This window comes from Anastrepha obliqua, chromosome 2 (assembly GCF_027943255.1).
Source record: "Anastrepha obliqua isolate idAnaObli1 chromosome 2, idAnaObli1_1.0, whole genome shotgun sequence".
Lineage (NCBI taxonomy): Eukaryota > Metazoa > Arthropoda > Insecta > Diptera > Tephritidae > Anastrepha > Anastrepha obliqua.
Genome location: NC_072893.1, coordinates 13,529,295 through 13,540,435, shown reverse-complemented (window position 1 = coordinate 13,540,435; position 11,141 = coordinate 13,529,295). Strand labels below are relative to the sequence as shown.

The window sequence follows — 11,141 nt, the reverse complement described above, 5'->3', positions numbered from 1 at the left end:
TCATTCTTGATATCATCCTAGGATACTACCTTTATATACTTACCTTGCGAAAAGCCCTTCTATTCGCAATATCGTCGTATGCTTCTAGCTTCAGTTACATGTCAGCCAAGGCGAATCTATTAAAGGTGTGTTGGTAAATCAGCTGATTTGTTTTTTTTCTTTCGCTGTGTCCATGTAGCGTTCAGCACAGAGTAAAACAAGGCGAATTAATTTTTCTGTTTTCTACTTCGCCAATATTCAATGGCAATCAAACGTACAAAACATTGTTGTTGGTCTAGTGCCACCACCTTCAACAAGTGCGCCTTGATGTCAGCTGTTCAACGCACTTCATCCTATCCTTTGTTTTTTTTTTTTTTCTTCATTTCTATTTCTTTCTGTCGCAACATTCCAATGTACAAAACGTTCTTGTTGGCCTATTGCCATCACCTTTACTAAATGCGCCTTGACATATATGTATAATATATCCATCATTTAGATTACATTCTATCATACTTCATGCAAGTTTAAGTGGTGTGAAGAAAAGTAGTCTACTGATTCCCTAAGTGGTTATTTCCTGAATATTTAAACGATATATTTCTTGGCGCATATTATGAAAATATGTAGTTAAAGATCAAGTAATAATAATAGTTTAGAAATTGCTAATTGGAAATAACTTGAAACGTTGTACAACACTGCTTTTGTAGATACAAATGCAACACTAATAACAGCAGCAGACGTGTTCTCTTTCAACATTTGTCTCGTTTTCGTGGTTCGTGTATAAGTGATTCGTGTTTCTTGAGATTTTGTTAACATTTTTTATTTTAAATATTAAAAAGGCAGTACGGAATTGTAAAAGAAAGTAGGGCTTTTTAACTCAAGCCATAACGTAAGGATTTGTTCCACTGATCCAAAGTTCCGGGAAAGCAGCGAATACCATATACATAAACAAAAATGAATATCCCCAACGAGTACATTTCGAAAACGGAAGATGTGGCGGATCAGGTAAATTGGTCAAAAAGTTTGGAAAATTCAGTAGTTGATATAGTTCTTAGAAGATAGCTATACAAAAAAAAAACACAATCAAAAACAAAGATTTGTGATGTGACATTTTTAGAGAAAGTGTCCACCAACTTAACGGGTAAAATAATTGTGTTACGGCTGCCATCCTGGTGTTTGCAAAGGAAAGAGATGAGGGCAGCGGAATTGACAGGCCGCACGGTAGATTACGAAAAAACTGTCAACGTCATCCATTCGTATCAGTCAGTTTGGGTTGTTGTTGTCTCGGCGTTTTGTTGTTAGTGTGTCTATTGGTGCTGCTCTTGTTATAGATGGGCATTTGCATGTTTTTTGCGATAGTGGCGTTGTACAAATATTGACCAATAATCTTCGTATGGCAAACACTTATCTTAAAGAAATAATACAATCTCTATTAATTTTAGGTTATAGGGGAAATGAGTGTATTATTTAGAGAAATTATAACATTACCACAGATTATATATTTCTTCTGCATAATTAAACCTAAGTTTTCGATATTCTATAACATGGCGAACCAGAGTAGTGTAGGTAACTCATATGTTGTTCAATGGAACAACACAGTATTATATTTTAGCGTCAATCCGTAATAAGGCAAGTACTACCACTTGTTGCAGTTTAATTTTTTGGTTATCTGAATAGAGTTTCGCTAATAATAAATACACGATTATACAAAACTAGAATACTTTATTTAGCAATATACTATGTAGGCCTGTTTAAAAATCAAAAAATGATTTCAAAATGATTCATAATAATTGCTAACATTTTTATTTGTTTATTTTTTTTATATTCTGTTTGCAGTTACCTAACTGTTAATTGTAAAAAGTGAATTTAAAATCATGACTTTTTCGCACAACAAAACCAATACAACGAAGAAAAAGTCATTTCATCCGTTTCCGTTGTTAATATACTACATTTACTGCTTGTACATAAAAATGTATGTAGGCATATGTGCGCTTGAAGCAAGTGCAGAGTAGCATAACAATCAGTAAATTTTTTTACGCTTTCTCCACACTTCGTCCGTCAGGTAACATTAAGCGTATTTAACTTTTGCTTTCTGTTTCGGATTACCAAATCTAAATTTATCTGCATACTTAGTGGGGAGTTGCTCTTTTGGCCAGTTTCGTGTCTCTCTTTTCCTTGCCACAGTTAGCAGAAATGTTTTAGTTTTCGAAAGTTTAATAATGTCTTGCTGTGTGGTGATCACGTTTAAAAACGCCACACATGCACTTTGACTTCATATTTTTACATAACAAGAAAGACACGCATGCGCCGTTAAAACTGTAAATACAGTAGAGAGTGCGGAAATAGCATTGAAAAAGCATTAAAAATGAGTTTGTATGTGAAACAATTACATATGAAATGTTGAAAATAAAAAATATGTCAATAAACAGTATTTAAAACGGGTTGGTGTCGAAATTCTGCCTGTACAAAATTCTAAAAACAAAATTCTGCTTTTTAAAATTCTGCTTTTTTAAAATTCTGCTTTTTTAAAATTCTGCTTTCAAAATTCTGTATTAAAATACAATGTTAACAATGTTAAAGAGGTAATGTAATTATTTAATTTATTATTATTATTATTTTTTATTTAATATCTCGAATAATATTATTATTCGAGATATTAAATAAAAAATAATAATAATAATTTTTTCTTCAGTTTCGATAGAATCCACAGTATTTTTGCGTAGAACTTCTTTTCGCGTGGGCGGCCTTCGGCCACGCTTTAAGGGGTTAGGTGGGTTTCAGAGGTTGAAAAACGAAGATTTTGACTATTTTTTTAGTATATAAAATCATATATTTTATTTAAGCAATTCACTGTATCTAAGATACATATATAAACAGTATTTTGTGAAATTTTAATTTAAAAATTTCGAAAACTCAGCCGTTGGTACCTCATCTTCCTTGACGTCTCAAAAAATATGCTCTTGCCGTGGACAGCATAGCTCATTATTGGTGCATCTAAAATCAGAAAACCAAACGGATTTCGTTAGTACATGGATAAATCTCGTTGTTGTACGAAGGAAAAAAAAATCAAAATTTGAATTTATGACAGGCTTTGAACCAAAAAACACATTTTTTAGTGAAATTTTCGACATACATTGGCTAAAAACAATTGTTGTAATTAACAAAAAAAAAAATCCTTCGTTCAATAACTAGATAATGTTATTTCAAAGATTTGTACAAAATTTGAACTAAATCGCTTCATAACTTTTCGAGACATCGTGTCCACCGACTCAAAAAATGGAGTTTTGAGATAAACACGTATACGAGCGAAGCGCTCAACTGACGTGGCCTAATGAGCGGAACTTCTGAAGGGTCTATCTCTTAGAATTTTACTCGGATTGACTTAAAATTTTAGGAGAGTATTTTAAACATACTGTACTATTTAATGAGACAAAAAAACAAAATTCGATTTTTTGAAATTTTCAAACCCACCTAACCCCTTAAAAAAATAACCCTCATCAGTCCGACTCCGGCTACGCAATCCACCGTATTTTTGCGTAGAACTCGTTTTCGCGTGGGCGGCCTTCGGCCGCGCTTCAAAAAAATAACCCTCATCAGTCCAACTCCGCCTACACAATCCACAGTATTTTTGCGTAGAACTCTTCTAAAAAAAAAAACGAACAGCTGCGAAGAATTATTAAAAAAAGAAATGAATTAAGTCACACTACATATTTAAAAAGAATTGCAAAAAATATTGTAATTGGCTAAACTAAAATATTGTTATCGCTTAAACATACCTATATGTATATTTATGAATTAAATGTTTATTTTGTTACTTCTTGAATGACGAAAATCACAAAACTTGAATAAAGCAGAATTTTTCGCATTAAACAGGCAGAATTTTAGAAAGCAGAATTTTCAAAAGCAGAATTTCAAAAAAGCAGAATTTTAAAAAGCAGAATTTTTTTGCAATTTACAGAATTTTGACATCCAGAATTTTGTAAAACAGAATAATGACACGCTCCCTTTAAAACATGTATATACATTTTTAAATATTTGTGTAGTATTCCTGATTCTAAATTTTTAGTAATAAAAATACATATGTACACTTGTCTTGATAACAATTGTAGCTCGTTATATTGGAAAGTTTCGACTATACGGTGTTTCTTTTACTACAACAACGGTTATTTTTTACTACAACAAAAATCGTATAACTTAAAGCTTCAAGCTTTGCATACAAATTAGAAAAAACTTTTGATTTTGGTTTTGGTTTTATAGCAGTAAGAACTATATTTTCATAAAAAAAGCTAAATAAATCCTTAAAGCTTTAGAAATGTCGCGTTGCTATTGTTGTGAGCACAGGTGTCTACGAAAGAGTTAAATATTTGCTTCTTAACTGAATTGATAATATTCAATGTCAAAGTTAGTTCTATATTATAATTCCAAAATTACATAAATACTAAGATTATTCCACACAACTGTGCAAACTTTCGAGGTTGATGATAGTTTAGCAGCTGTAGAACCAGTTTTGTTAGTTTTCGTTAGTGAGAAAATATGTAGTAATTCGCTGCTCCTTTCGTACTTTTTATATCTGGTAAGATGCTCACTTTATATCATTCCGGCAAAGGAACCATCGAGCTCTCTTCATAACACATTTAGTGATTTTTTGAGGAAACCAGTTTTATGTAGAAACAATTGCCAAATTCAGCTAAAATTCGGTAGTGAGTATTCTAAACGTGTTCCGAATAGATGTGTGCTTGTTTTTGTTAGGTACTGTAAGTTACTTGGCAGAGTTAAAATTTAAAACTCTAAGAAATAGCAGCGGCCGCCGTAGTCGAATGGGTTGGTGCGTGACTACCATTCGGAATTTACAGATAGAACGTGGGTTCGAATCTCGGTGAAACACCAAATTAAGAAAAACATTTTTCTAATAGCGGTCGCCCCTCGGCAGGCAATGACAAGACTACGAGTGTATTTCTGCCATGAAAAAGCTCCTCATTAAAAAAATATCTGCCGTTTGGAGTCGGCTTGAAACTGTAACCCCCTCCATTTGTGGAACAACATCAAGACGCACACCACAAATAGGAGGAGGAGCTCGGCCAAACACCCCAAAAAGGGTGTACGCGCCAATTATATATATATATGTATAAATATATATAAGAAATAGCGTTGCTAATTTTATTATTGGCAATATTTAATTTACGAGTACGCCATTTGTTCATGGTTATCAAAGTGAATAATTTATAAAAAAGTGCCACTCGTTTAACTCACGGAAAACGTAACCAAGTATGACATACATACAGCTGTTGACAGCTAATTAGAAACGACACTCATTTCAAAATAAATTTTCCATTTTCCTTTTAAAGACGTATTTTCATAACCTTTTGCCAATTTTATTTAAACATATGATAAACTTAAAAACTTGTGGAAAACAATTTAATCGTAATTCTTTATTAAATATATATGTATATATTTTTTTAAAGCATGTGAAATGCACGATTTGGACAGGGCAACTAATTACAAACAGTAATGTATTATCAGATCAACATAAAGATTATGTTAGTATTTGGTTCCATAACCCTTTTGCTTCAACACTGCCTCACATCGATTGCGCATTGATGTAATGAGATTCTGACAGCGCGCCACAGGTATTGCTTGCCATGCCGTTTTTACTCCGGCAAAAAGGACATCCATATTTGGGATATTTTTGGTACTCACGGCTTTTTTAACGTCACCCCAGAGATGCTCTATTGGGTTTAAGTCCGGACTGGATGATGGCCATTCCAAAACATTGATGGAATTTTCGTCGAAAAACTGTTTCGTCAACTTTGCCGTGTGCTTTGGATCATTATCCTGTTTAAACTTCCGTATAACAGGCAAATTCTCCTCAGCCCACGGCAACATTACATTTTTTATTATATCGACGTATTTCTCCTTATTTAAAATTCCATCAATCCAATGGATTGGGCCAACACCATTCCACCAGACGCATCCCCACACCATGATTGATCCTCCACAATGCTTCACTACCCGTGAAACGTAGCGAGGATTGAATTCTTGTTTAATTTCCGTCGAACATACCTTCTACCATCTGGGCCTATGCGATTTATCTTGGTTTCATCGCTCCAAACGATATATTTCCATTGATTTGGAGTCCATGACCAATGGGATCTCGCAAAGACTACTCGCCGTCTCCTTTGTATCTTGGTTAGAAGGGGCTTCTTGCGTGGTGCTCTGCCATGCAGTCCAGATTCGACCAGACGCCGAGCAATTGTCCTCGAGGATATTTCGAAATTATATTGATCCTGAATTTTCCGTTGGATGTCAGTGGAAGTCTTTTTTGGGTCTCTTTTGGAGATGATTGCTATCTTGCGGTCAATTTCTGCTGAAGTTTTCCGCGGCCTTTTTTACGTAGAACATTGTCAAAAGTCTTAAAAAGTTGGATATGCTTTAAGGCATTAAAAACCATTTTTTTTGAGCTTTTGACTTGCTTAGAAATTTCACTGTACGACTTTCCAGCTTTAGAAAGGTCAAAAATGGAGCTCCGCAGGGCAGGTGTACAGCTGCTGCTTTTTCCCATTACACATCTTGAAGACGAATATTTTAGTTGCTTTTAAACAACCAATTTAAAATATATATGGTACATACCAAAAAGTCGATTATATTACTATTAAAATAACACAACTCGCCGAATATGCTTCCATTGAACAACTGTTTCTAATTACTTGTCTCAGTTTATTTACCTTGAACTAAGTAACCCATGCACTGCGTTGGATAATATTAACGGTACTTCAATTTCACAACTACAAAACTAGGCGCATTGGGTAGTAAATAGAGTAACAAAAGCAATGCAAATGATTTTAAGAGAAAAAATAACGGTAAATTTAAACAGTTTAATATTATGCTCATCAAGCGTTCATCAAAAGGGAGCGTTTCTAATTAGCTGACAACAGCTGTATATAGTAACATACACATGTATTGGAGGTACATAAGTATGTACAAAGCGTATGTTTGCTATGATTTTATTTTGTGGTATTTCTACTAAATCCGGTTGATTAAATTAATAAGATTTAAATAAAATGCAACTAAAGTATTCGTGTGTATATCCATTTTAGCATATTTTATGAATTATCGTGTTGAAACCCCAAATTGGTTAGAATTTAGTTAAATATTTCTATGTTATTGTTGTAGCAGCATAAAAATTCCCCATACATACATATATACGGGGAATGCTGCTGAGGTGATTGTTCGTCTTCGGGTTGTGCCGGTTACGTAGAACCGAATGTCGTTATTACTATCTTGAATAACAGTTACAATGACGCCAGTTATAGTTCATAACTGCAACTCAATAAAATCCATATTGAATAATAATGACTTTTAATAGATGATTCTGTGCAGATTATTTATTATCTCGGTGTTTATGATAGCTGGTTGCCGAAACTTAGCATACAGAAGTAGCGCGAGTTGCGCACACACATAAACTTTATTTGCAGTCGCAACTCGGTATTATAACTGTGTTGAATGAATTCCCCTATTTCCCCTACAATATTTGAAACACCAAAAGCAATATTTTAGCATTTGAAGATTTCATAAGAAAGTCACTTATTTTTTTTATTAAAGATTTTTAATTAGCACATGTATGTATGTGTATTTACATATATATGTATTTTTGTGTAAATGAAATGAATTTTTGAATTATCTAATTTCATAGATTTTGTACTTACATTCTTTATTTACTTGGTTTTTTAGGTTATACGTCGCGGCAAAAATATCCTCCCCACAGTTGCTCGTCTATGTTTGATCGCGACGTTCTTCGAAGATGGTCTACGCATGTACTTTCAATGGAACGAGCAACGCGAATATATGGACATGAGTTGGGGCTGTGGCAAATTTTTAGCGACAGTTTTCGTGCTAGTGAATTTATTTGGACAATTGGGTGGCTGTGTAATGGTTATCGCTAGGTATAAGGTGGACATTGCTGTGGGTGTGCTCTTTTTTATTGTAGTGCTACAGGTAAAATACTGACCACCACATTTTATATTTTATTTATATTATTTAGAACTGTCTTCATACAAAGAAATTTCATTATCTCAATTAGACAATCGCTTACTCTATACTTTGGGACATACAATTCTTGTTTCGCAATCTGGCGCTGATAGGCGCACTGTTGCTTGTATTAGCTGAATCACGAGTGGAAGGACGTAGTCTGTTCGCTGGTGTGCCCTCTCTCGGTGAGAATAAACCGAAAAATGTTATGCAGCTCGCTGGTCGTGTATTGCTTGCATTTATGTTTATAACGCTGATACGCTTCGAATTGAGCTTCCTTCAGGTAGGCTTCATGGCAGAAAACTCGATTGAGGATTATGCATTTTTGACTTGTTTTGTTTAAATTGTTTTTAGATTTTGCAAGATATCGTCGGCTCGATTTTGATGGTTCTCGTAACAATTGGTTATAAAACAAAATTGTCTGCACTCATCCTCGTAGCACTGTTGACTGTTTTGAATTTGTATCATAACGCGTGGTGGACCATTCCTTCGTATAAGCCACTTAGAGATTTTCTAAAATATGACTTTTTCCAGGTAAAATGTTTACATAACTTTAATCTATTATATTAATATTTAAAACAAAGTGCGTGTAGCGTAGTACACAAAACAGAAGTGATACTTTCAAGGCAGACAAAGAAAGAGGGAGAGACCGGAGAGTGAATGAGAGAGAGAGAGAGAAAGAAAGAATATATATCTAAATAAATTCACACCATTTACAGAGAATACAAATACACCAAAATTTACAAAAAACGGAGAAGGGTCGACCGGTGTAGGTAAACGCCGATCACAAACCGTGGCAACAACGCGCACTAATCCAAGCGTTTATCACCCGCACAAACGCAGCGATTCCAGGACGGCTCAAATTACGCTCCCACGACAGTCGGCTCTACGTTACCGGAACGACCCGGACTTATATCCGGCCAAGGACTAGCACTTCAGCAGCATTCCCCTTATATGTATGGGGAATGTTTATGCTGCTACAACAACAACAACAACCGCAAGGCAATACCAATTAAATCCGACGCCGAAATGGATAAGCACTTTATAGTACGCACAAGCACTAGCCAGGAAACGGAAATAAGCGCCAAAAAGTAGACACCAAAAAAATTGGGACCAAAAACGCCCCAAACAGTAGGCAGCAAGGAAATATAACGCCAAAAAATAGGCACCAAAAATATATTTCCTACAAGTTTGCACCAACAAACAAGCGCCAAAAACTAGGCTGTGTTATTGTTCACTTGAAATTAGGAAAAACTCGGGGAAAAATAGCTTAAAGTGTATCTAAGATATATATAAGGCATAGCTCTCTCTCTTTTTCCTCTACGTTATATCTTTTTTTCTCTCTAGCGGAACGAAAATGCCCAAAACGTTGCATGGCCTTGAAATTTTACTCTCCATTCTCGCTCGTCCATCGACGCCTAAGAAGTTTCACTTCAAAAAATAGCAAAAAATGTTTTGTTATATGCTGGTTTACTTACATATTTGTTAAGTACAAAACCAAATTCAACAAAACTTAGTAATTATTGATTTTATTCAATTTTATTATTATTGTTTATTTTATTTAAAATTTCTTTCGGATACCTTATTAATGTACACTGACTGCGACGAATTCGTTTTTAATTTTACATAAATATTTCGTTTTTTACCTATTAATAATTTGCTAGCATAGAATTGCTTTCTATAAGATTAATTTTTTCGATATTTCAAATTTTATTTTAAACCTTATTTGCCTTCTTTTTTTCAGACGCTCTCCGTTATCGGCGGTTTGTTAATGATTGTCTCACTGGGGCCAGGCGGCGTTTCAATGGACGAACATAAAAAGAAATGGTAGAATTTGCCGCGACAATCTAGAGCATCCTCATGCACAGGAGAGAAAATGATTAATTTTATTATTTTATATAAATGTATTTGTTTTTGTTTCATAAATTAGACACCTTTTTTTATAATAACAAGCGATAAACAACAACAACAACAACAACCATAAAATGGAAGAAATAATGATAAAAACAAATAAAACAAACATAAAAAAAGATAAAAATCATTGTATAAAAAAAATTTAACCGTGAATAATTTAAAGGGGTTCTTGACATTTGTTTGTGAACAATAACGATCCTTCCACCATGAAATTTTGTATTAGAAGCGAACAAAAATTATTCCATTTATACTTCCGCAATTGATAAAAGTTGTTAAATAAACATGAGTCAAGTGAAACCTAAGCACTGAGGGTTTGTCACAAAAATTCCAGGTTGTAGTATGTAATTGGACCGCTATGCTCGCCTATTTACATACAGGGAAAAACGAAAAAGTTTTATTTATGCGATCAACCTTATTTTTTAAGTAAAATCTGTTTCAGTTGCTCCGAAAACGAAAAAAAAAAATACTTGATTATGTTTTGTAATTTGCTCTATTTTCTGTGTTAATGTCATTAATTTCTGTTATTTTTAAGATAAAGAAAATGATTAAATATAAAATTGGGAAAATGATAAAATAAAACTTGGTGAAGAAAATGGGATATTTTTCTTATAAAAATAAAACAAAGATCGTATCTTTCTTTCATAGAAAATAATTGCTTGGTAGAGACGCAAAAATAGGAATATCCCAATGTTTTGAAATTCTTTAGTATGTAGTTCTATCAACAGGTAGGCAGTTAAGGGAGTCAACTCTTGGTTATGAAAAGGTTATCTAACTGTGGTTTGTTGGGTTTGTCCATGATTCCCATTCGGCTGCTTCGCCTTCGAAGCCCGCAATAGACGTGAAGTATTAAACTAATGAAACAGTTTTTTTTCACTAGCGGTCGGCCCGCTACTAATAGGCAATTGCCAACTTCTGCCATGAAAAAGTTCCTCATAAATGACCATCTGCCCTTCGGAGATGATATAAAACTGCAAGCCCCACCATTTGTAAGACAGCATCCATACATTTCACCGCAAGTGCCTTTTTTATTTCAAAAATTTTGACACTCTCCTTGGACATAAACCTTAACAATCGCTCTAATTTTTAAGGCTGGTCACAACTTGAATTAAAATGTAAAATCTGATACTCTTTACTCCGGTTTCTCTAAGTAATTTTTTAGTTTAAAGTTATCTAATTACAATACGAAACTTTTAAAATTTAATTCTTAAATAATTGACGCATACGCT

General features: G+C 33.9%; 1 protein-coding gene across 1 annotated transcript; it reads left to right on the top strand.

The window, feature by feature from the left end:
* The first annotated feature begins 721 nt into the window (after positions 1–721).
* On the top strand, positions 722–10,539 carry LOC129238583 (surfeit locus protein 4 homolog). The gene is made up of 5 exons (XM_054873653.1): positions 722–981; positions 7,705–7,968; positions 8,054–8,284; positions 8,356–8,535; positions 9,746–10,539. The coding sequence occupies exons 1-5, from the start codon at positions 931–933 to the stop codon at positions 9,830–9,832; spliced, it is 813 nt and encodes a 270-aa protein (XP_054729628.1). The 5' UTR covers positions 722–930; the 3' UTR covers positions 9,833–10,539.
* The last annotated feature ends 602 nt before the right edge of the window (positions 10,540–11,141 follow it).

Excerpts from the sequence above, each read along its gene's own strand:
- LOC129238583 (XM_054873653.1), top strand. The coding sequence starts at position 931 with ATGAATATCCCCAACGAGTACATTTCGAAAACGGAAGATGTGGCGGAT. Across the intron at positions 8,285-8,355 it reads TCGAATTGAGCTTCCTTCAG|ATTTTGCAAGATATCGTCGG; the intron begins GTAGGCTTCATG and ends AATTGTTTTTAG. Across the intron at positions 8,536-9,745 it reads TAAAATATGACTTTTTCCAG|ACGCTCTCCGTTATCGGCGG; the intron begins GTAAAATGTTTA and ends TCTTTTTTTCAG.